At 46.2% G+C, this 26,402-nt stretch overlaps 1 protein-coding gene across 3 annotated transcripts; it reads left to right on the plus strand.

Moving 5' to 3' along the window:
• Positions 1-228: 228 nt before the first annotated feature.
• On the plus strand, positions 229-24,965 carry LOC120748768 (uncharacterized). 3 transcript variants are annotated; one of them, XR_005699410.2, is made up of 5 exons: positions 230-407; positions 7,355-7,535; positions 7,821-7,896; positions 21,926-21,981; positions 22,639-24,965. XR_005699410.2 is itself a non-coding variant. In XM_040055546.2 (3 exons), the coding sequence occupies exon 3, from the start codon at positions 7,945-7,947 to the stop codon at positions 10,591-10,593; it is 2,649 nt and encodes an 882-aa protein (XP_039911480.1). In that variant the 5' UTR covers positions 229-407; positions 7,355-7,535; positions 7,821-7,944; the 3' UTR covers positions 10,594-14,247. The 3 variants fall into 3 exon arrangements, 2 of the variants coding, with proteins under 2 accessions (XP_039911480.1, XP_039911481.1); XM_040055546.2 differs by lacking the exons at positions 21,926-21,981; positions 22,639-24,965 and having other exon boundaries at positions 229-407; positions 7,821-14,247; XM_040055547.2 differs by lacking the exons at positions 230-407; positions 21,926-21,981; positions 22,639-24,965 and adding an exon at positions 1,366-2,072 and having other exon boundaries at positions 7,821-14,247.
• Positions 24,966-26,402: the final 1,437 nt, after the last annotated feature.

Raw genomic sequence — 26,402 nt, forward strand, 5'->3', positions numbered from 1 at the left:
GCAGATCAGTGACCCATGGAAGAGTGAATCTGTGAAGGCTAAGGCCGTGCTGTGCTGCACACCAACAGCATCACCTTCAGGCCTGTGCCATGCTGACGCTTCTGCCTCTGTGCAGGGCGGATTAGGTCGGGTGATGATAACAGAGGAGCCTGTGGTCAGCTCCCACCCCATACCAGTGATAACACACCTGCGCGGCCTTGCCTTTATCTCACAGTGCACCAAGGATGTTCTCATGTGAACATCCTCACTGTTTGACAGTAGAAATGATGAATGGAGTCGTTTTCCTGTAAGAAGATCCTATAAAAGCTTGAATGACCAGAACAGACTAACCCTTCCTTCTGATGGGGTCTACAGGGCATGCTGCTGCTCTCCAGTGCTGCGCTACACGGAGCTCCCAGCATCTAAAGGTACGTAAGTTCAACTCTACTCTTCTCCTTCTTTATACTGGTAGCTTTTATAAGCCTTTTTTAAATTATGCTTTACAGAATCCAGGTGCCTTTCTTAGTGGGATGGTAAACCCGGCGTGCAAACCCCTTGTTGCAGCCAGCAGGTTCCAGTCAGAAACACCTCTCTGGAGAAAGCATCCTGAGGGAAGGGGATGCACCCCGGGAGGGTGCGCGGGTCATTGATTGCCCAGGGTGCAGCCGCGGACGGCCTGGGCTGCAAGGCGAGTCGCCCCGACGGCTCCCGCGGCGGCCAGGGAGAGCCAGAAGGGGCTGTCGGGACGCTTCCCCCAGCCGAAGCACTGGGGTGTCCCAGCAGGGATGGGGCAGGGGAAGGGAAAGCCGGGGGACGCCTGCCCTGCGTTTGCTCGCCTGTGAAGTGGGGCCGTCCCGCGCAGCCGGCGGGCAGCGGGCGCGGCGTACCCGGCCCGGGCACCGCGGCGGCTCCGGGGGCCAAGAGGAGGTGGAGGGCTCCGGCCGCTGGTGACGGCCGGGGCGAAGGGTACCCGCGCCCTCCGCCGCCGGGAGGATGCTCCTAGCCCGCCACCAGCTCTGCCCCGGCCGGGTCGGGCCGGAGCGACCCCCGCCCGCTCGGTGCCCGGGAGGGGCGCGGCGGAGGGACCGGCGGGCACAGGCTCCGCTCGTGATGCCCTGGGGATGGCAGGATATGCGATGGGTTACTGCTGTGGCAGGCGGCGGGGCACGGGGAGCCCCTGTGCACGGAACCCCTCGCCATTACCGCAAGATGAGCGTGGTGGGGGGGGCTGGCAGGGTGAGAGGGTCGTAGGCAAGGATATCATGCTGGACAGCGTCAAACACTTAGCACAAATCCAGGCAGACGATGCCTGTTGCTCTGCCCCACCCACCAATGCCGTAGCCCCGGCACAGAAGATCACCAAATTTGTCAAGGCATTATTTCCCCCAGTAAAGCCATGGCGGCTGTTACCAATCACCTCTTTGTTTTCCATATGCCTTAGGATAATTTCCAGGAGAATCTGCTCCATGATCTTGCCTGGCACAGAGGTGAGACTGACTGGTCTGTAGTCCCCTGGGTCTCTGACTTTCCCGTTTTTAAAAAAGAGGGTTATATTTGCCTTTTCCCAGTCATTGGCATCTTGGTTTCAGACAACTTAAAGAACACTCTGAAATGAGTTGTCTCCCTTTATAGGAGAATATATATACGTGCATACCTGAATTGCATTCACCTTTGGGAAAGGTGAGGCAGTTGTGGTCACCTTCAGGCTAGTTTGAGATAACTCCCAAGATCCCCGGGCAATTTGTATTTCCTACTAGAGCTTGTATTGAAATGAGGGCAATCCATGTACTCCAGGTAGCATTGGTGGTATGACGTATTGCAGGGACCTTTCCTTTAAACATCCAGCCCAACACTGGTAGTCAGGGTGCCAGAAGAAGCTGTGCTTCAGTGCCAATCACTTCTGAGACAGCTTAAACCCCTTCATAGGCTTCGTAATCTCTTCTGCAGCTGGGGTACAGCTGGCCTCAGATCCTCTGTATAGCTGACTCCAAAACCCAAGAGGTCATCCTCGAGTCTCTCCAGGTACCTTCTGCTAGAGGCTCCAGGCTGTGGTGTACAGCGTGTTATTCATATCCTGTCCTGCCTGGCCCAAGGTTAGTTGCATGAGTGATTTCTTGTTTGATCTGTTCAAAGGCTTGCTGTTGTTCAGGGCCCCACTTGAAACAGCTTTCCCTCCATGTCACAAGATAGAGGGCTTACAATCTGGTTGTATTCTGAGATGTGCATCCTCCAAAAACCTACAGCACCTAGGAAAGAAACTGGTTTTTTGTTTGTTTGTTTGTTTGTTTTTTTTAATTTTATTTTTTTACTTCTTTCTTTCTGGTCAGTGAGGATATGGCAGCTATTTTATTAATCACATCTGCTGGAATCTGTTGAGAGCCTTCTTTCCACTTCGCTCCTAGGAACTGAATTTCCTGGGCAGGTCTATTGACCTTATTTTGTTTAATGACAAAAACAGCTTTCAGGAGAATCTGAATTATCTTCTCCCCTTTCTCAAAAACATCGTCTGCTATGTTGCCCCATACAGTGAGATCATTGATAAACTGCAAGTATTCTGGAACCTCACCCTTTTCAGTGCAGTCTGGATCAGTCCGTAGAAAATGGTGAAACTGGGCTTCCAGCAATTCAGTTGATGCAATTCAGTTCCAAGTATACTGCATGCCCTTCCAGGTGACAGCAAACTATGGCCTGCTAAAGAAAAAACACATTCGCACTGTCCAGAGTGGGGTCCCATTTTTCTGCCTTGCACTCCAGTTCATACTGAAGTTCCAGCATGTCTGTCACAGCAGCAGTCAGTGATGGTGGAACTGCATTCAGAATCATAGAATCAGCTAGGCTGGAAAACACCTCTGACATCACCAAGTTCAACCCATGACCTAACACTGCCTTGTAAGCCACACCATGGCACTGAGTGCCACATCCAATAATTTTTAAGCACCTCCGGGGATGGTGACTCCAGCACCTCCCTGGGCAGTGTATTCCAATGCCAATCCCCCTTTCTGGGAAGAACAACTTCCTAATGTCCAGCCTAAGCCTCCCCTGGCACAGCTTTAATCTGTGTCCTCTTGTCCTGTCACTGGTTACCTGGAAGAAAAATCCAAACCTCTGCTGGCATCACCCTCCTCTCAGGCAGTTATAGAGAGCCATAAGGTCTCCCCTGAGCCTCTTCTCCAAGCTAAACATCCCCAGCTCCCTCAGCCACTCTTCCTAGGACTTGTGCTCCAGACCCTTCCCCAGCTCTGTTGCCCTTCTCTGGACATGCTCCAGCATCTGCACATTCTTCCTTCCTAAATTAGAGGCCCAGAACTGGACACACTCAGTGAGCAAAGACTGATGAAAAATGATGGAGAGCAGCTTGGAAGGTTCATCTGCCAGCTCACCCATCATCCTAGGATGGACCCCATCGAGTCCCATAGACATGTGAGCATCTCATTTATCATCATTGAGATGACCACAGCACTCAAGAGTGCTTCTTTAAAAACTTCAGTGGGGCTCAGGTATCAGTTATCTAACAATCTTTCATAGTTTTTCTATGTTGCAGTCCCATGAGTAGCTCCACACAGCTCTGTGTCTTTCTCTCCCTCTTCTACCTTCCTTCTGCATTTCCAGCTCACACCTTCCTGTCCCTAGCACAGCTGCTTTACCCCTTCTCTCCCTTGTACAACCTCCTGTTCCTTCCTCCTCACAACACTGCCAGCCAACTCCCAACTGGCTCCTCTCCCAGCTAATTCACTCTTTTACCACACCAGTAGCTGTGAGGGCAAGGCTGTTGCCACTCTTTGTTTGCCACTTTTTAACACAGCTGCAATGTATTGGGGGCAAGATTGTCTTCAAGCACTATCGCTGTCTGTCTTCCCACACTCGGTGGCTCAGGAGGTCTCTGACTGCTTCCACCTGGATAACAGGGGGAACATTCTGCTCCCTGACCCCATCTGCCAGCCCAGGAGGACAGCTGTTCTGCAGATAACCTGTCTTACTGTTGAAAACTGAGGCAAAGAAGGTGTTAAGTATCTCTGCCTTTTCCTCATCTTTAGTTATTCTATTCCCCCTTGCATCCAATTAAGTATGGAGGTTGTCCTTGCCCCTCCTTTTGCCAATAATGTATTAATAAAAATATTTTTTATTATTGTTTACAGAAGTGGCCGAATTAACTTCTAATTGGGCTTTTTGCCATTCTTTTTTTCCTACAAGACCTGGCAACATCCTTAAACATTTCCTAAGTTTCCAGGAGACTTCCTGAGTTAATTCAACCCTCTGATTATTACCCAAAAAGAACTGTAGTGGTTTGACCTTGGCTGGGTGCCAGGTGCCCACTAAGCTGCTCTATCACACTCCTTCCCAGTGGGACAGGAAACATTTTCCCCATCAGCCAATCTTTTGGCACATAGGGACAGTCTACTCCTGCACCTTCAAGATTTTTTCTTGAAGTATGTCCTTCCTTCTTGGACCTCTCTGTTTTTAAGGGTTGTTTCTCAAGGCACTCTCCCAATGAGCATTCAGAATAGGCCAAAATCTGCCCTCTGTAAGTCCAGTTTTCTGGATGCCCCTCCTTGTTTCACTGAATATTGAGAACTCCTATTATTTCATGGTCACTGTATCCCAGACAGCCTCAGGCCCCCCCTCTTCCCCCTGCCCTTCTCTGTAAACAGCATGTCTAGCAGAGCCCCACCCCTGGTAGAAGAGGTGTGAGAAGTTTTCCTCCATACACTCTAAGAACCTCCTAGACTGCCTCTGCTCTGCATATATCTGGTAGGTTAGTCTGATGCCTTTTTCAGCTCTGAAATCACAAACCAAAAAAACAGTAATGGATAAAAAGCAGATCCTTCAGGTGCACTTATGGCAAAATGCACACCACAATGCACACTAAAGATGCACTTGATATAGGGCTCGGACACTTTTATAAGTTTAGCAGATAGGCATAATTGACAAGAATCCCCAATTAGAAGTCAGTTAATGATGTAACTTACCCCTTGGCTTGGCCCCCTACTGAAGCTTCCCCCCTTCATTCCAGCCCCACATTGTTTATGTCTACGTACATGAAAAAGGAACATACTGTTGGTTCAATGAAGAAGCAAGATTAGAATAGGATTTCAGAAATGTATTTGTCTAGAATGTGTTTATTCCTCCACTTCTCCCTGGTCAAGCTCACCTCCATTTCCAACAGAATAAAGTGCTGTGATCCCCCTGTCACCCCAGCAATAGAAACAGGTTCTGCACACACACATGCCCTCTCCTCCCCCCACCACACACACGTCCCAATGGCATTAGGGTACACTGCACACCAGTATTGACCAACACATCATATTTCTGGGGCTCTGATGTGCCTGGCCATTGGATCTACACAGTCCAAAAGACTCAGTTAGTTCCCCGTGTCTCTTCCTGGCTAGAGGCCGGGCCCTTCTAGCTCTGGCTATCATTCCTTCTCTGGGCATACATTCTGGAGGTCTCTTCAAGGGGATCAGACATGTCATCCTCCCTTCTGTTACACCTAGGAGCCCTGTCATGGGAAACTGGAGCAACATTCATTCCGGTGGAACTCCCCCCGTTAGTGGTTTCCTCTTCTAGCTTATGTACTCTTGCCAGGACAGAAGTAGGTTTTCCATCCCATCTTCTTGTGCTTGCCCATACACAGTAAGAGCCACAGAGTGGGCAGGTCACCAGCAATTAGTTTTAAATGTCCCCTCCAAAGTCGCATCAACATTTTTTATTGGTTAACTTAGCTGCCAATATCCTGGCTAGCTTTTTGATAGGTCCCTGTTCTCCTCCCCAAACCACTCTATGGTAAGGGCAGGGAAAAAATATCTCACATTTTTCTATAATTAGAAAAAAAAATGTGTCAGCCCATGATACAGTACCATCAAAAATTGTATCATCACCTGCAGTGTCAGAGACTAGGATCAACCAGCTCAATACAGACTTGAGCTGTGGGGTGAAATCTTTTCTCAGATGGTGGAGACTTTCTAAGGACAAAGACTCAGTGATTATTTCTGATTCCAATTCCTATGCTGGCTGTGAGGGTCCTGACTCCCCATCATCATCCACTGGACAAAAGGATTTGATCTTGTGTTTCCTCCTCTGGACACAGGTGACCACTATTAGCTTAGGCTGCCCTTCTGTTTTTACTGCAGACTCAGTGACTGGGGTGTCTGCTGATTTGTTCTCCTTCCCCTCTGGCTATACTTGCTGCTTCTAGGGTATCGCGCAGTGTGCAATAAGCATTAGCCAGCACAGTGCAATGAGCTGCATTTTTGCAGTTGTCATTGCAACTTTCTTTCAGATATTTCTCTTTCTCAGCTGGGTTCTAAATTTATTCAAGGGGAAAAATCCAAACTATTGGGGCAGAGGATTTCTTCAGGGCTTGGACAATATTCTTTATTATGCCACACCACTCAGGGTTCTCCACCACTAGGGCAGGTCTCTCTGGAAATCTCAGCGCTGATTCTAAACATGTTGTAGGCCATACAGAGGAGAGTTAAGAGAATTAACAAAAATATGGCATCTTTAATAACCAGAGGGAAGTGAACACTCTCTAAAGGTGACTCTCAGATCTGAAGGGGAGAGGGTGGTAAAAGTCTGGGAAAAATAATTTCCTACTGGTTTCCCAACAGGCTAGGTGTGATTAATAATAAACACCCAAAAGTAGCAGCTGAGACCAGGACAGGCAAACAACAATAAATATACATCTCAAATAATTCTAACTACCTCTGATATTATCTTCATATAAGATGTTATTGCAGAGTATATCAACACAGCAATCCTTGTTTGTGTCCCTGATCCAAAAAAAGGATCCACATCTTGGGGAAAATCACCCCTATATATGGAGAAGTGTGGGAAATGGAGGCACAGAAAGCTCCCAGAGCCTTGTGCATACAGGCTCAGAGATAGAGATGGATACAGAGTTTGATCTAAGACCTTGGAGAAGGCTTGCAGATTTGGAGCAGTAAAGTTACACACACATGAAGCAAGATTGTGGGTTTGTGGTTTAAACAGAAGTATGTTTTAAGCAAGCAGAGAATTGCCTTAGGTGAGAGAAAAAATGTACTGAGCAAGATAGTAGAAAATATTAAAATTTAACAATAAAGTTTGATATAGAGTTAGTAGGAAGCTTATGATATAGCAATGTAAGTTTGTGTAGCATTATATGATTAGATAAGAAAAGATGCATTGCAGTAGAGCCATGTAAGGCAGAGTGATTTGTGTAAGAAGATACTAATGGGCTTTGTGGAAGTAGTTGATTGGCTAATAAACCGATATGAGGCATTGTAAATAAAATTAGAGTAGCTTCTGATGTGATGGCATTTGGATGTAACAGGCTCAATGTCTCACCTCTCATGAGATTGACTAAGCAATAAACCATCTTTTACAATGTCTTCAGTCGTCCCCGTCTCATCAGTCGCAATACTCGGTACCCACTGTGTGAGGAAGGAACAACTTTGTTGACTGTTGGGACGCCCTGGATGACTACTTTTAAGTACTACTGGAAGGAAGCAGGACACTGTGCCCACTGGATCAAGCCTGGATTGAGCCCAGAAGGATCATCTGTTTCGAGATTACAGGTGAGCTCCTGTTGCCATATTCTTTTTAGCGTTCTGATTGTTTGTATTTTTGTAGTGGAGTTTCTCACGGATTGTAACATAAACAAAGTGATTGTTTTCGCATTCCTCTTTGGAGGAGGGACAATTAATGGACTTCTAGTTTGACCAGTGAGGTCAGAGAGGTGGCAAGCTCATTCTCCAATCCCTGGTCATTGTCCAGAATCTATATAAATCGAGGTTGAGAAATAAACTTCCTTCTTTTTGCTCTGACTACAGACTGAGTATCGTTCTTTTCATGTCGAACAGCAACATCTGGTGAGGCCGACGTGGAACTGCAGTCTGTGGATCGTGTAGGTGCGGTGAACCCCCCCCACCCCGCGAGGTAAGCGCCACCCGAAGTAACTAGGGTTTGCCTGTAGTCTTTGTAAAGATGATAGTTCCTGCATCCTCCACAGATGATACCTTGGTCTTGGACTTTTGGCTGAACTTGCTGCAGAGGAAGCAAGCTTCGGTTTCTGGGGACGATTTTCAGCGGTTGTATTTTTATGGAAAGGACCAAGGCTTCTTTCCTAGTCCTGAGAAAACATTCTCTAAGGAGATTTGGAGCAAGTTAGGTGACCATATGCTCCAGATTTTGTCTGCAGGCTACGATGCAGACATGGTGGAGTTGGTGATGTTCTGGAAACGGTGTTACACGGTGTTAGCAAGCTATGGAACTTCTAGTTGTAGTTCAGCAGGGGATCCTTCCAGCTTGGACAGTGAGGCTGGGGGTAAGGAAAAACCTCTCTCCATAGCCAAGAGAGAGCCCTCCCCTCCCTCCCAGGCTGCTGCGCTGGGGGACGTTTCCGTCCCTGGGAATGGGTTTGGTTCCACAGGGGTGGATGGGGTCCCCAGCCAGCTGGTCCCGGCCAACCGGCAGATGGGCAGGAACCTGCGGGTTTCTGGGGACCCTGCGGAGCTGGCTGTGCCGACTCCGCCCCTCCCTGCACCCAGGAGGCGGAAGAGCGGGAGGGAGCCGCCCTCCCTCTCTGCTTTCCTGGCAGTTGGGCGGGATGGGGAGTCGCTGGCCCCGCCTGCGCCTCTGCTGGAGCTTGATTCTGTGACGACTCAATGTCCACATTGTGGCGTTGCCATGAAATTCTCCCTTGGGGCGGCGGAAGCCCGGGAGGGAGGGGTTCTGATTGATTCTCTGTCGGACCCAGTCCCAGTGGGCAGGGTGTCCGTCTCACTCCACACGGCGCGGGCAGCGCCCGCTGTGGGTTTCCGTGTCACCGGCAGGGCTGTGCTGGGGGTGGCGCCGGCTGCTCCGCTCCCTGCACTGCCCCCGCCAGGCGTGGCAGGTGGCGCTGATCGCAGTGCAGGGGCCAGCCCGGGATCGAGCGGCCCTGCGCTGTGTCCCACCCCCGCTGTGGTTTCTTCCACTCCCGCACTGCCCGAGCCGGCCCCGCCGCCGCCCTCCAAGCCTTCGGCGGCAGCGCGGGGTGGTGCCGCAGATTGTCAGGCCGCTCCCCTCCCTGCGTCCCGTTCCCTCCCCGTGCTGCGGGAGGGGAGCCGTGGGCCGGCCCCGTTCCGTCCCACATCAGGGTCGTGTGCCCTGCCTGGACCCACGGCTGGTCCGACCTCACTGCCATCGCCTCCCACAAATGCTGGGGCTGCGGCAAGTGCAAGCCCTGTAGTGTCCACCTTTGGCACAGGTGGAGACACGACCGTCATGAGGCCGGTGCCTCCCTGGGGCAGAGGGTCCCGGGGTGATGGGTCTTCTTCAGCTGGCTTGTGGACTTTACCCCCTTGTCAGGTGACTGTACCCCCTAGAGATCATACACGATTTTGGGGGGATGTGAAAGCCAAAGTCAAGGAGATGGCCGATTATGACTCGGCTCATCACCCCCTGGAGGGCAGAGATGGATTTTCTAGCCCTGCTGGTGCAACAGAGACCGCTGTGGTATCGGGCAGTGTTGCAGTGCCTTCCAGTCAGGCATCTGCCCCTGTTCCTGTGAAGTCCATGGGATGGGACTTAGCAGGTACGGCTGCCTTCCCAGGAAGTTACCAGCCTTTCCTTGTACTTCGGGGAGCAACTCATGGTACCCATCAAGCTTTATCATGGGAAGCCTTTAAGGAGCTCCGGGACGTGGTTGGAAAATATGGGCTGGGGTCTGCTGAAGTCATGCAGGTGCTTCGAGGTTTTAATGCTGATGTACTGCCGCCCTATGTTATCCGGTATCTGGCTCGTGTTCTTTTTCAGCCTGTTGAATACGATATCTTTGAATACAAATGGACTCGGTTGGCAGGCAGAGTTGTAGCGCGGAATACTGCATTGAGTCAGCAGGATCCCAGGCGTGTGATTGGAACTGATGTGCTGCTGGGTATGGGTAATTTTGCTGATCTTCAGAGGCAGGTTGCCCTTGATCCTCTGGTGCTTGACCAGTGCCAAAAAACGGGCATGGCGGCATTGATTCAAACCATAGAAATGGCTTATCCTAAGGAGCCCTTTGTGACTGTTGTCCAGGGGGCTGAGGAACCCTTTCTGCAATTCGCAGGGAGGTTGGCTGCCTCTGTTGAGGGACAGGTGGAGGATGTGAACGTGAGGCTGCTTGTGCTCAAAGACCTTGCGAGGACTAACTGCAATGCTGAGTGTAAGATGATCATTGAGGCCCTTCCTGGTGATCCTTCTCTACCGCAAATGGTAGAAGCCTGTGCAAGGGTAGGTGCCACAGGTTGTAAGGTGGCTGCCACGGCTACTGCTCTGCAGATGGTCTGGACCGGGCCACAGGGCGGGCAGCAAAAGCAGGGGAATGCTCAGGCCAGCAAGAAACAGGAGAAGAAAGTACAGAGAGGGACAAATGCCGCCTGTTTCTGCAGTCGGTGTGGAGGACCGAATCATGCCGCAAATGTCTGTAGGGCAACAGCTCATGTTAATGGTCAGCCTTTGCTGAGCTCAGGAAATGGGAAGCAGAACACCAAGGGGAGACGTGCTCAGACACAAGCTTCTCTCCAGGCCCCAGAGCCAATGGAGCGCTTACAGCCAGCACCTGCGGCTCAGCAGGTCTTGATGTCTGCACAGCAGCAATGGTCATCTTAGACTCTTGTGGAGTGCACAAAGTTCCCCTGGATGCCTTTGACCCTGTGAGTGAGGGCATGAGTGCTTTCCTCATGGGGAGGTCTAATGCCACTGCTCAGGGTATCATTGTGCATCTGGGACTCATTGATGCAGATTTCATGGGACAAATTTATGCCATGGTTTCCATACCCACCCCCCCGTCACTATCCCCAAAGGGACCAGACTTGCTTAACTTGTGCCTTTTAAGTCTTCTGTTTGCAGAGCAGAGAACCGGTTGCGGGGAGACAGCGGCTTCATATCCAGTGGGCCGCCTCAGGTTCACTGGACTGCTGTCCTGACCAAAGACTGTCCTGAGAAGGTGTCTACCCTGTCCATCCCTGGTGCCACACCACCAGAGATCCACCTCCATGAGCTCCTTGACACTGACACGGACCATCATGATTCTCTCCCTTGCTACTTGGCCCCTGGAGTGGCCCTTGAATCCAGTGCAGATGTCTGTCGTGGGGTTGGCAGGAATGGCATAATGCTACGTGAGCAGAGGCCTGTGATGATCACGAACCCAGAGGGACAGACGGCCATGATTTGGCCTCATGTCACAACTGAAATTTCTACCAATCTCTGGGGGAGGGAGGTTCTGGCCACATTGGGGGTGCGCATCAGGACAGATTTTGGTGGGGGCCACTGTGATGAAGGGCACAGAGTGTTCTACGCCTCCTATATGGTGGCTGGTGAACAAACCCATCTGGGAGAACCAGTGGGTTCTCCGTCAAGACAAACTTGTTGCCCTTTGTTACTTGGTTCAGGAGCAGTTGGACCATGGTCATCTGGAGCTTTCTACCAGTCCCTGGAACACTCCTGTCTAAAGAAGTCTGGGAAATGGAAGTTGTTACAAGACCTCTGGAAGGTCAATGCCGTGATGGAAAGTACGAGGACATTGCAGGCTGGTATGCCATCGCCCGCCATGCTTCCTGCAAGATTGGCTGGTCCTCATCGTGGATCTAAAGGATTGTTTCTTTACAATTCCTTTGCATGCTGATGACAGACCGAAATGTGCCTTCTCGGTGCCAGCTATAGACAATGCTGAGCCCACACAGCGATATCAATGGAGGGTTCTACCCCAGGGTTGTCGCAACTCACCAGCGACAATGGTATGTGGCCCGAGCCTTGTATGGAGTTCGCAAGCAGTTTCCTGATGCTCATTTTTATCACTATATGGATGACATATTGGTGGATGCATCCACCCAGGATGAATTGCTGAGGATACAGCCTCAGTTGCTCAATCCTTTTCATTCTCATGGGCTGCAGGTGGCTCCAGAAAAGGTTCAGCAACAACCTCCTTGGAAATATTTGGGGGTCAAAATTTTGGAACAAACGGTCCAACACCAAGAGGTGAAATTTGTGCATTCAGTGAAGACACTGAATGATGCCCAGAAATTGGTGGGTGTCATCACTTGGTTGCATCCGTATCTAGGACTGACCACGGTACAACTGTCTCCTTTGTTTGATTTGTTAAAGGGAGACTCTGATTTGAAGTCGCCACACACATTGACCCCTGAGGCACGTCAGGTGCTGGAGGAGGTTCAGCGAGCTGTTTCTGCTCACCAAGTCTATTTCATTGACCCCTCCATTGATGTCACTGTTTTCATCACCACTCCAGTTTTGCAACCCACAGGCATCATTGGCCAGTGGAGTGACAAATGGTCCGATTCCTTGCATGTCTTGGAATGGGTCTTCCTGTCCCATCAGCCGCAGAAGACAGCAACCACATTGTTTGAGCTGATTGCTCGTTTGATAATCAAATGCCGGCAACCGGTGTTTGCAATTGATGGGTGCGGATCCTGCAAAGATCGTACTCCCGATACAGCGGGGGGACTTTGACTGGAGCTTTGCAAACCATATTTCTCTGCAAAGTGCTCTGGAAAACTTTTCTGGGCAGATCACTTACCATCTGCCCAGCTACAAGAAAATCACAGAAATTTCTTTGTGGCCCAGAATTAGTCAGGAGCCAGTGCAAGGACCCACCGTCTTTACTGACCATTCAGGAAGGACAGGCAAGGCCATTGTTACTTGGAAGGATGGATCTGAGTGGCAGGTTCTGGAAGGTTCATGAGGATGGATCAGCCCAGTTGGTTGACTTGAGGGCTGCTGCCGTGGCATTTCAAAAATTTTCCCAGGAATCTTTCAATTTGGTCACAGATTCCGCCTATGTGGCCAACATAGCACAGCAGTTGGGTCATTGAGTTTTGAAGGAAGTCAGCAATGTGGCTTTGTTTCATTTACTGAAGGCCCTGTGGTGTGTCATTCAGGCCTGAGTACATCCGTACTACGTTCTGCATGTAAGGAGTCATACCAATTTGCCAGGGTTCGTAGCAGAAGGTAACACAAGGGCTGACACATTGGCTAACCCAGTGTGGGTTATACCTCAGCCTGATACACTCACACAGGCCAAGGCATTGCATGGGTTTTTCCATCAGAATGCACATTCCTTGCAGAAGCGGTTTCAGTTGATGCCAGCTGAGGCCTGTGACATTGTCGAGTCATGTGACGACTGTCATGCGCTTGCTGCACCTTTGTCAGCAGGGGTAAACCCCAGAGGCCTTAGGGCCTTGGAGATTTGGCAGACTGATGTCGCCCAAGTTGCTGAGTTTGGCTGGCTCAAGTACGTGCATGTCACTCTTGGCACTTTCTCCTCTGCGATGTGGGCTTCTGCTCACACTGGAGAAAAGGCCCGCAATGTCATTGCCCACTGGAGGCAGGCCTTTGCCGTTCTAGGCATACCTTCTGCTGTGAAGACCGACAATGGTCCCGCTTATGCCTCGCAGAAGGTGCGGCAGTTCCTGCAGTTGTGGGGTGCGTCACACAAGTTTGGTATCCCTCATTCTCCGACTGGTCAAGCTATAGTAGAACTCGCTCATGGTACTCTGAAGTGGATTTTTCTAAAAAAAAAGAGGGGAATGCTGGGTGAAACCCCGCACAGTCGGTTGGCAAAAGTTTTGTATACCATCAATCACCTTACGATGCCACAGAATTCCAATAATCCTGTCATTTTGTACCAACATCTTTCGTTACAGGCTTCAGACAAGACACATCAGCCTCAAGTGAAGGTTTGGGTGCAGAATTTAGTCACCAAACAGTGGGAAGGTCCCTATGACCTTATCGCTGCGGGGCATGGGTATATGTGTGTATCCACAGGTAGTGGGGTACGCTGGATACCTGCGAAGGGTGTTAGTCCTGACCTGCGACCGCAAAGGAAAAATCCAGCCGATAGGCAAGCTGGAGACTGTGACCAAATGAAAGTCATCAAGTGGATGAACCTTCGAGTGATGACTCAGATGCAGATGACGTGAGTGATCACTCCGATGGTCCCTCCACAACCAGACACTGAACAATGTTCATTTTTCTTTCTTCTTTTTTTTTAATGGAAAAAGGGTGAAATGTTGACGTATTCTTTTTAGCCTTCTGATTGTTTGCATTTTTGTAGTGGAGTTTCTCATGGATTGTAACATAAACAAAGTGATTGTTTTCACATTCCTCTTTGGAGGAGGGACAATTGATGGACTTCTAGTTTGACCAGTGGGGTCGGAGAGGTAGCAACCTCATTCTCCAATCCCTGATCATTGTCCAGAATCTATATAAATCGAGGTTGAGAAATAAACTTCCTTCTTTTTGCTCTGACTACAGACTGAGTATCATTCTTTTTGTGTCCAACAGTGACAAGCTCTGGGGAACATGGGACAAAATATGTCCAGGGAATAGGGAGACATTTATAACCACTTGAATCTTCTGATAAGATCTAATTCTCATACTGTACCCAAGAAAGAACTTTAAAGATCTTTTATGCTGGGTGCAGAAGAATTTTACTGACATGGATCCCGCATCTGCTTTTACCATGTCTCTTTGGGACGCTGTTGGTGTTAAACTCAGTAACGCGACCGCCCATGGAGATTTAATGGCTTCTAAGTTACTCCCAGCATATCATGTGCTCATTGAAATTTTTAGTAAGCAGTCTAGTCCAGTGGAATCTTCAGTAGCCCCCTCAGTCCCCCTGCCACCACTCCCAGCTGCTCCACCCTCAGCTGCGCCTAATTCCGCAAAGGAAGGGGGAAATGAGAAAGGGACAGGTGTTGCTGTGTATTATTTGGGTTTATATTGTATTTCATTTTCATATTGGGTTTTGTAATGGTTTCTTCTGTACTCCCTTGTTCCCCTGGAAAATGTATCATTCCGAGGTTTGTCCCTGCCCCTTTTCCCTGCCCATTCTCCCACACTGTTCCCTTCCTGGAATGTAATCCAACCCTATTCCACTCCCACCTTATCCCTGATGGGGTAGTGGCTTGTCCCCGCCTTTAGCCCCTTCCCCTGGATATAAGCCAGAAAAGCACTTGGAAATCTCTCTTGGCTGGGGGACAGGGGCGGGGCTCCTGATACAGGTTGGGGCCGAGCCGCAGAGGAAAGACTGAATAAAGCCCTGATTTCCCCCCGGATCAAGTGCAGATCTTCAATGGGGACCTGCACTCTCGAAAGGAAAATGTTCACAGCTACTCCTGGGATTTTTGGGGCCCTGAGAAAAAAATCCTTCCAGCTGTGGTTTGTCTCTCAAGGTAGCTTAGGCAAAAATGGAGCCAGGGCTCCAAGAGAGAGACTAGCCACAGTTGGAAGGATTTTTCCAAAGTGGAAACAAAAGGAAAAATCCTAAACTCAACATTATCCACCCCAATTTTTTTCCTATACCAACATGTTGCATCAAATTTAACCATTTAAACTATAAAAATACATGCATTACCCTAACTATAAACATATCCACATCTAGATCTAGATACAGGTACAGTGTGACAGATGGTTTACCCCAAAACAAGGTCCCTTTGATGTATGCATCATGTCTGTCCATCCTTCTGCATCACCCACCAGGTTCAACCTGGTCCCTGAGCAAAGACAGCCTCATGGATGGGTTTGTCTTTGCTCGAGGCAGAATTAATCCAAACAGTTTTTCCCAGCATATCTCTCATGTGTACCACCAGAACCTTATCCCCATCTGTTGTTCTCAAGGGCTCAGATTGGGCAGAGTCCAGCTTGGTTGGTGGAGCCTTGGATGTTAGCTAACCACATGGCCTTTGCTAAATGCATTTCCCAGTTTTTGAAAGTCCCCCTGCCCAGTGCCTTCAAAGTGGTTTTAAGCAGGCTGTTGCATTGCTCTACTTTCCCGAGTGCTGGCGCATGATAAGGAATATGGTATACTCACTCGATGCCATGTTCTCTAGCCCAGGTGTTCATAAGGCTATTCTTGAAATGAGTCGCGTTGACAGACTCAGTTCTCTTGGGGGTGCCATGCCTCCAAAGGACTTGTTTTTCAAGGCCCAGGATGGTGTTCTGAGAAGTAGCGTGGGGTAGGTCTCCAACCATCCCGTGGTGGCTTCCACCATGGTTAGCACATAACCCTTGCCTTGGCGGGTTTGGGGAACGGTGATGTAGTCAATCTGCCAGGCCTCCCCATAGTTATATTTGGACCACCACCCACCATACCATCGGGGCTTCACCTGCTTGGCCTGCTCGGTCTCAGCACATGTCTCATAGTCATGGATAACTTGGGAGTTACTGTCCATGGTTAAATCCACCTCACTCTCATGTAGGTATTTAGCCTTAGATGGAGTTTACCACCCACTTTTGGCTGCAAGCAATTCAACTCTGAGAATGCCTGGACCCAGCACACTGTGGGGCCACTACCAGCCTCACACCATCCATGGACTGTAGCCTCGATCACAAGGCTTGAACTCTCTTCAAAATTCTTTTCAACTTTCCCTTACAGTACTTGTTGGCTCAAAGCACAAATTCGTTGGCAAGATTCACTCTACCATATAGGACACTAATCACACCAAGGGAAAGCAAGCAACAACAAAACCAAACAAAATCCAGGCAATCAAAGCAGAAATGAACCAAGATCTACCTGAGGTGTGTGGGGTGTGTATGTGTGACCCGTACCAGTGACAAAAGGACAGTCAGGGCAAGGACAAAAAGGAACATGGCCCAAAAGCTTAACAATGCTCAAACTTGAGAGTACTTTAACTTATACCTTAATCCTAGTAATTTAACAAAGGGAAAACACTTAATGTATACTCAAATTAACTTATAACTTAATCTTATTTTATAACTTAATCTTTACAATCCAAGAGATGAGTAACTCTTAAGAGCATTTAACCTAATTTATAACTAATAACTTCAACGTTGACTTTCGCAACTTAACAAAAGGACACAGCAACACTTAGCTTAACTTACGTTTAACAACTTAGGAAAAGAGCAACGCTTAGAAGCACTTAAGTAAGCTTAGAACTACAGCTTAACCTTACTTACAGGCCTGAATATCTGATGTTTTTAAAACATCTAAGAAAGCAGTATTTCTCTCAGATTTGCTATAGCATATGTGCAGAGGTTTGCACACAGACAGAAATGGTCAGTGCAAACAAGGTACCTGTGAAAAATTCCCCTCAGAGGTCAGTGGAATACTCACTTTGGATGCCTTTGCACCTCTCGACAGATGAAGGATTGGGCCTCGAGGAGTGTGGTCTCAGCCCAGGATACGTCGTGTTTCGGCAGTCCTCCAGGTATAGCAAACCTGAAGGTTTGCTGGCTCTGAGAAGCGTCCCACTCAGAGGGTGATTGCTGGTCGCAGGCCCTCTGTGGTCTAGGAGAGCTCAAAGGTCCTCCCATTTTGCACTGCTGTTTATAGGGTCTCAAGAGAGTGGGCTTTATCCATAACTGTGTTTCATCCTGGCCACAGTTTGAGTCTGCACTTTCTTTGAAAGTGTAAGAACAGGCAAGAGGAATGTCTTCCAAGGCTGGTCATAAGGGAAACAGGAGGTTGTTAGCAGTTCCTGGGAGCAGACAATATTTCCGATTAGCTCAGAAATTGTTGAGCCCAGGTACTGTTTATGAGGCCAAGACCTGACAAGCATTTCATAGATCACACTGCAACCTGGAAAGGAGGGGAGGGATGGGCAGGATTGTACCATCACAGTACCTCATCATTGTTAAGCAGACATATTTGATTTGGTTTTATACTTTCTCCTTTGCACAGGGGAGACTGACGCTGGCTGTGGCTATCCTTGTGGCTTGGCTGGAGTCGGAGCAGTTGTTTGTCTGTTGATTCCACTGCTGTGCTATTCACCTTTCCCTCTGAGTGCAGGTGGTGCTGCTGGGCAGTGTCCCCAGCCCCTGCAGCAGGTTTCTAGGCAGCATCCCTAGTCTCTGGGGCAGATTTTGGGGTAGCTACCCAAGGCAACCCTACCCTGTCTCTAAATGCTGAATGGGCCATATTGAATAAGCTTAGCAAAAACATCAGCAACAGGACGATACCTTTAGCAACTAGGGGTAATTTAAACCCTTCAAAAACTGTTGTGGTAGGCCTGAAGAAGTGGCTGAAGGGTTGGGAGAAAACATACCCCTGTGTTCTTCCCCTACAATAGGTACCATTATTAGTGAAACTCCAAGGATATGAACTTAGGCTGTGGTAGTTATACAGACACATGCACACATTCCAAAAGAGGTTTACAAGCATTGAATTCCTCACGCAGTCGACCCATTCCACAAACCTGATAAGTCACATGTTGTAGGACCTGTGTTTCGATAATGACCTGCAAGTGGAAAAACATAGCTGCAGCCGTGTGCCAAGTGAACTGGGGTAAGCTGGAGCACGTGGCAATGCCTAATGACATTTCAATATCTAATACTCAAATGGGTTACCCAGGAACTGTTATTCTCTTTTCACTCTTTTCCTCACAAGCCCCTTTCAGGCACTATAAAATGTCTTGGTTCGAAAGACGAATGTTTACTAAGGTGGGAACCTTCCTGAAATGGAAAGAAGACCCTCTCTCTAAATTATTATAACTTTGAAAATTACAGGGCTTTCAGGTAAATGTGTAGAAAAAGGAATAACCGTTCTTTACTAAAAATATATATACGGAACAGAACAAGCACAATAACAGAAGTTTCCCACCCAGAAAGCACGGTTTCCTCTGTAGTGTAGTTATGACCACGGCTGGCGGGTGGGATGCTGGTGGCTCTGGCAAGGCAGAGAGGCTGTAGTGACTCACGCCCAGCAGGGGCAACGGGAGGAGGGAGGAGGGAGAAGGGGAGGTAATTTCTCTGAAACTCATGCAAGCAGCAACCAGTCTCTCACTACCAAGTACCAGCAGGGAGAAGCAGGAAAAGCAGGCAGATTCAATTGTAGCGCCGAATTGCAGCGTGGCAAAGTCCCGGAGCTGAATACAGAAAACTCCCGCAGTACCACGCTACCGCTCTCTTCCATCCCCAGATGGTAGGGAAGAGGGACCTCCCCCACCCCCGCCCCAGCCAGATCTCAGGTCTTTCATGGTATTAAGCAGCAATTCCAAAAAAAACCCCACAAACAAAGAAACAAAGAAACAAACAAACAAACAAAAGCACCCCCTCCCCCCAAACCTGATCAGGGGAATCCAACCCACAGCCAAAACTCTCCAGATACAAAGTAACTCCATTGGAATGCCAGAGTCATTGGCCACTTCCCTTTGTGTAGTAATCGCTGGCTATTCACCCAGAAAGGCTGCTGTCTCTCTTCCAGAATCTCCCCGACAACAATGGGATGAAATTCACTGAGAAACCTAACCCACTAGAGTAGTGCAGGGACCTTATCTCCTAAAGCGTGTAGAGGTTTTGTTTGGGCAGGACCAGGGAGGTTCGCGGATCCCCTAGTGTTGACTAGCCAAGTGGCTTCTGCTAAATTTTTGTCCCTAACCTTCCTCGTCCCATTAACTAGTACTCTTAACGCAGTCTTCAGCAGTCCGTTATACCTCTCAGTCTTTCCAGACGCTTATGGGTTATTAACCTTGCTCCTCCTAAAACCATGCTGGCTGGATCTGATCCCCCAGCCATCCTGGAAGTGCCATGTGATCACACTCTTTCTCAGCTGCCTTTGCATCCATTTTTGAACAGCCACTTCTATTAGGACCAATATGAAGGAATTCCTTCACTTTAGTATCGTGAGGGAGTATCCCAGCACAGATGCCCAGTTATACTGGGTTTATGTGGCAAGGGTTTGTTAGTGTGTGGTGGGGGGTACTTCAGGGTGGCTTCTGTGAGATGATGCCAGAAGCTTCTGCCATGTTGGACAGAGCCAGTTCCTGCTGGCAGCACCTTATTTGAGAGAACATATTTCTGGCCTTCTCTGACCATAAACTCCCAAAAGTCTGTCTCAGTGAATTCCATGCACGTTGCTCTCCTGACTGAGGAGCTACAGCCTCAAACGCTTCTTGCTGCTCAAGGGTAGAGTGGACTGAGGTGCAGCCTGTGAACAGCAGTGTTTTCTAGGATCTGAAGGGCTGACAGCTAGCAATAACCCTAGGGAGAAAGTGCAACACTGACAATCCTGGGAGAGGAGACAATGACAAAAGAGAAGGTAAGGATTTTCTCGAGATATGGAGCAAGGGCAGACCACTATATGAGCTAAATGAAAGCAACCTTTCACCAAAATTGTGCTAGCAAACTTACAGGTATGAAAGAGGTTTGAGAGAGAAAGTAGAAGAGTTAAACAGTAAGAGCACATTGAAGCTCTGAAAGTAAGGTGGGGAATAGCATTGTGTTAGATGTTGGCGCAGTCATTCAGAAGACTGCTTCTGATTCTGAAACCTCTTCCAGAAGGTATTCAGCTGGAAACTGACTCTTTGATTCAGTCATGTCTTAAGGAAAAAGACCAAAAAGTACCTGAAAGGCAGTATCTGCTCGTCTTCCATCCTTAGTCTTTCCACAGATAAAAAATACAGAGTCTAGGAAGGGACAAAATCTATACGCACCAAATAAATTTTCTTTTTGGCTCTTCATGGAAAAAAAGGAAAAGCATTGTCAAAAATAGCTGGCTGAAGGAATTTACTTTCTCAGAATGAACAATTCCACCTTACAGTCACAGGTCTGTGTCTCCACTAGCCAAGTTATTAATCTATTTAAAGCAGTCCTGTCTTAAGTTAGGTCAGGGAAGGAGCTAGAACACAGTAGTAGAGCCAAGAAAAGGCTGTGAAATTTTTATTTCTGGCTTTCTCTCCTTCCAGGACTCTCTCATAACTCCAATTTCCTCAGGGAAGTGTTTTGGCAGAGGGGATGCTCGAAGAGCCTGGGCTATGAACTATGTGGGCTGTAGCCAAGAGTTCCTCCATGTGGCTTCCTGAGCCTTGCCTTGTTTTATCTCTCCCCCTGTCCCTGCTCCTGGGATGGCCTCAGGGTGCTGTTGATAGATTTGCAGGTCCAACAAGTTTGAGCACTCATCGTTCATCTGAACAGCAAGTTGTTAATAGCAGCATCAGTTATCTCTTCCATCATTGTGAAGAACACACTAAAAAAAAAAAAATAATCTGGTAAGCATTTGGAATATCTCAAATTATTTTAAGGATTATCAAAAGCACTCGTAGGGAATCTGGGCCAATGCCATTCCCATACCCTGATCATTCCCACGGTGGGTATCTGCTGCTTAATTTACAAATGTCTAGTGCTGAGTTATGGAAGTTGCTGGAGACATTTAAGTTATTAAACATTGGTAGAACATTAGGCATTAAGTCTCTGTGTAGTACAAAATGTCTTGTTTTTTCATTGAGATTTTAAATGTCAACTGGTATTTTTAAACATCTGTATTTTAGTCCAATTTAACTTGTAATTCTATTGCATACTTTGTAAGAAGCATCCATATAATAGACTTAATTTATTACTAGCCTTAATTTTTGGCAGAGATAATATGATTCTGTTATGATGCTTCACAGATCACTACAAATATAACATATATATAAATTACTTCTTACTGATATAAAAGTCCCATCCAGTTAAGCACACCTGTGCTGTGAGAACACAGAATGGCACATATTTTCCTGGGAGCACATAGGAAACCTATATAGTCTACTGAAACACTCTACATACTGGTAATTAGTCTTCTGAAGGGTCAAAATCTGCAAGGTAATACTAATTCTCTTATAAATCTTAGAAAATCTCAGTGCTCAGAACCAAAGAAAAGGACATTCAGTTAAATTCACTTCCTAGTCAACAACTATTTGTTCTTTCATTTAATTTGAGCTAGGATCAGAGAAATAAAATGCTCTATCACTGTGTCACCTGCATAAGCTATTCTATTTGTTGATCCCTCCTTCGGGAAGACACAAAAGAGAACACTATTCTCATCATCTCCATTGGCTATAGAAAAACTCAGCTGTGTAAGCCAAAATGAGACATATCAAGGCACCTTTGATCACTTCATTGTCTGTCAAGTTCTCTCCAAAGCAAGCACTGTCTTTTATAATGGATTGTATTACTTTGAAATGTCATATTTAATGCGTGTTCATTCCTTCAGGTCCCTGATACTGTCTGAGGTGCTGACTGCGCAGCACCACATGGAGAGCCTTGCAGGTGGGTCTATTAATTTCAGTGTGTTCCTGTTTCTCAACAGCATGTGGTTTAATTGCAGAATTGGTGAAGCAAGGGCATCGCAAGAATTTATCTCCTTTTTTCTGTGTGTGCACAACCACAAAGTCATCCTGCAGTGTAGGCTTGAATGAGTTATGGGATCATAAAAACGTACTTCAATTCACAAAGCTATCAATTCTTTGTCATGAAACAAAAACACCTGCCAGAAGAGTTTTATTCTTACTTGATAATCACAGCACAACTAAGCATGGGACAAAGCCATCATTTAAAGGGATATTATTATGCAGCAGGCATGCTCTGAGGAACCATAGTCTAAATTTAGTTACTAATTAGAAAAACACATTTTACAGATGTCATTAATTAGCCAACAGTCTGAGAACTGTCTCTTTCAAAAAGGAAATGGAATATTCATTAGTAAAGTACCCACCACTGGATTTGACTTCTCTTGTCCAACAGATCCAGCAATGGGTCCTTACTCGTGCAGGTAACTTCTTGTTTTCCACAGATAAAATTAATTCTAAGCTACATTTAGCTAATACTAAAATTATGCCTTTGAGAAGAAACTGCAGAAATACACAGAAAGCCAACATTCTTACATCACTTTCCAGAGTCTTATGAAATTCCTCTTCTGTCTTTCAGGCTGTTTGGACACAATCAGATCATATTTTTGTCTAATAAGATGTGATTCAGAAACTTCATTTTTTATACAGAAGAGCTAAAATGCTGAGGAATTCCTGTGGTTCCAGGAGTCAGAGCCCTGAAAAATCATCTGTAGCATTAGTAAAATACCAAAACTGACACCTAGAAATGATCAAGTATGTTGGAATAAACCTAGAAATGATCAAGTATGTTGGAATAAAGCTGCAGTATGGGGAACAGGATGAAAGTTGCCAGTGAGCTTTCTCTGTCACATGAAAAATCTTGAACTTTCAAAGAGAAGAATGCCTCAAATATTTCAACCAAGAGAAAAAACTGTTGTTAAATGTTACAGTGATGATTTATATGAGCTGTGGTTCAGTGGCCATATGCAATCCATTTTTTTATTCTTTGCACTGGGTCATATTTCTCACAGTGCCTCATTTTGGGGAGGAAAATGGCTCAAGAAACTTTGTGAAGGATTGTTTGGCCACAGGCACATTTCAGGAAATGTAAAATGTACCTGGGTAGCCAGGCAATGGAAAACTATAAGGACATGGGGCATCTGTTCTGCAGCATAACTGAGACACACTGCTTATACATACCCTGAAGCACTGGGTACTTGGCAAAGTCTTCATTCCAAGCTTTCATTCTTAGGGTCTCACTTTTCCAAAGAAAAAATATACTATGTGGGGGAAAGCCTGTCCCTCCAGGAAATTAAAGATATTAGTCTAATTTTGAGTTTTGACAGAATTATTTTAGCTAGCCCTGGAAAACCTGAACCTGAAACCCATCAAAAAAATCCATGCCTCCTTCATTGGTTTTTGTTTGTTTCTGTTTTGCTTGGTTGGTGTTTTGGGTTTGGTTTTGTGTTGGGCTTTGATTTTGGTTTTTCTTTCCACAGTTAGACAAATTTCAAGCAATTTCCAAGTATATTGTTGAAAATATTTTAGAGGCAAGTCTCCAAAACAAGAACATGGCAAACACTAAACAAAGCTTTAGGATCCCTTTTGAGAGTCATAGAGTGAGAAATATTTGCAGAGCAAGTCAAGAACATTTCTTAGTGAAATGAAAATGCAAGGATTTAGTTTCTATTGAGTCTTAAGAATCTCAGAGACTTTGACTGGCATTGGTTTCCTAAGACACTTTGAGCTAGTTGTGGGAATTTCTCTTGTAATTTATGGAGACAGAAAGGTATTTCAAAAAGGACAGTCATCCTACCTTATAGTTTCCAGCTGCCTGGGTCAAACCCCAGTTTTAAGCACCATTCAATTCCTTTCACTATGGAGGAAATTGGAAACAGTGAACTTTTTTTTTCTTACTGTTTGTTTAGAAAACCCTTTTGGATTTTCTTCACTGAAAAAATAATTCAATGCTAATGTTTTGCTCATAGAAAAGGATGCATATGTCTGTTGTCTGATAATCACTGTTCTCTCCTGGCACATTCTGTACAAATAATTTCTGAACAAGTTATCAGTCACAGTCATGACTGTTTATTCAAATTTTCTTTCATGGGTATCCAACTTATATTTTTTACTTCATCTCTATACACACAGCTATAATTTAAGTAAACAGTGAAACATGTACATACATTTTTTACTTTAGGACATACCTATAAAAAGAGTTTTCCCTGTCTGGCTTAATTTTTGCTTCTTAAAGTTAAAATTAAGCTGGTGCAAATCTTCCTGTTTGTTAGTCTTGGGATCCTTTAAAATGAGTTTGCTGAAGGGACTTAAACTTGAGACATGTAGGTGAAGACCTCAGGGTTTCACCTGGATCCATCAGTGCTGTTTCTGTACCTTGACTTAGAAAAACACCTCGGCAAGTATCATGTGTTTGAAAAATACATTTTCTTTCAGTATTTTCTTACACAGGCAGTCACCTCAAGTGAATATTCTGGCTTCTAAAGCCATTTACTAGTACACACTGTGAAAGAAAATCCAAACTCAATTAAAGAGGATTAGCCCTCTCTGTCCCATGGGGTGGCCTTTCTGCATGCATCTCTCTTTCAGCTTTCAGTTTCTGAGATTCATGGCTGTTACCCTGGGAGCCAAAGTCATATATATGCTGTGTTCAAGAAACTCAGTAAGAGAACAGAGAATGGATTGCCTGTTAACATAAGCACAGCTGTGTGTGGCAAATGGCATATACTTGTTGGTATACAAATTCAGGCCATTGTGCAGCACATGAAATAAAACTTCAAATCAAAAGAAAATGAAAAATGTTGTTGCTTTTGCCACTTACTTTTACTTAAAAGTATTTATGCAGATGCAATGCTTTGGGATCAGAGAAGAAGAGAAGAAGAAATAATTTGTACAATTTGTATTACGGAGTATAATTTAATGATGTTTCAAGTCCTTATATTACTTCAACAGGCATGGGAGGCACTGAAGAATTTCTGGACATTCTGTCTGACTAAGTAATCATATCCCAATCTCCCACCCTCCCAACTTTTTTTTTTTTTTTTTTTTTTTTTTTTTTTTTTTTTTTTTTTTTTTTTTCTTTTTCCCCACATGGGTTCTAAGTTTTTTAGATGAGAATGTTGTACATAGCTTTTTCTCAGAAATATTTGCCAGCAGATAATACTAGCTTTCTAGTTGGAATGTGGAAAAAAATGCAATGAAAATGCCTCCAGTCCCAAGAGGAAAAGAAAGTTTCTTGTCGTTCTTATTTATCGGAATAAGCACTTATTTATTAAAATGAGATAGAAGTATTCATTATGCAGAATAAGATGTCTAAAACACCTTGTATAGTTAAACACAGTACTGGAAGCAGTACAGCTTTTTTCTACTGGATTATAGCAGACAAGTAGCTGTCCTAGTTCAGAGTTAGCCTGGGTTGCTAATATCACTGAGGCACAAGGCACCAGCCCACAGCTTATGTCCTGAGTTTGAGGGTAACAGCTTAATGTGGCAACAGGAAGAATAATCACCAGAAGAGGTACCCAAAAAAGTTAGCAGTTCTTGAGGAAGGTTGGTGGAAAATGTTTTATATTTAATTTGTGGATTGAAATAAAAAGTTTAAACAATCTTCCAGTTGTCTGGATCTTTAGTTCTGCCTTCCTTGGCTGAGTAGTGAGCTGCTTTGATACTGGGACTAGCAACAGCCTGGTGGAATCCAGAGTCTCCTCAGATCTAGTGGGTCTTCACAGGGATCTCCAGAGTTAGTAAAATCTTCTTCCTAGTGGAGCTATGGAGAAGCTCCACTTTTTCCTTTTCCCTCACATCTCTCCCTGTATGTGTCCTTCCAGCTTTACTGTATTTCTTTTACTGTTCGAGTGGCTGTCACTGTCTTCTGACCCTGTACTAAGTTCTTTCAACTTGGAAGTGGTCAGAAAAGTCTTTGGGTGATATTTGGTTGTTCTCTCCCTCAAATTAGTTTTTTACTGTGTCAGTGTGCTGAGCTCGCTCAGCATGCAGTCAGAGGAGCACTGCATGGGCCAGTATAAGGAAAGGAGCAGATTAAGCAGTCATGGTGAGGGCAAAAAGGAAGAAAGGAGATATGAACAAACTGGGCTCCTTTCAGGGTCAAGCAGCCATCAGGCCAACTCAGCTCAGCTATATAATCAGCCTAACTCCATTTTTTATTAATGTAGTTAAAGAGACCTTATCAGCAGGACTAGTTCAACCCAATTTGCAAACTTTGTTTAGTTATTTAAATGGAGTGATTTTCATGTCCAAGATCCTACTATTCATCAACCAGGAGTTTACTTTTACTTCCTATTGATATTTCCTATCAATATGCTGATGTTGGGACCAGGCATTTTG

The sequence above is a fragment of the Hirundo rustica genome, chromosome 2, assembly GCF_015227805.2.
Source record: "Hirundo rustica isolate bHirRus1 chromosome 2, bHirRus1.pri.v3, whole genome shotgun sequence".
Taxonomy (NCBI): Eukaryota; Metazoa; Chordata; class Aves; order Passeriformes; family Hirundinidae; genus Hirundo; species Hirundo rustica.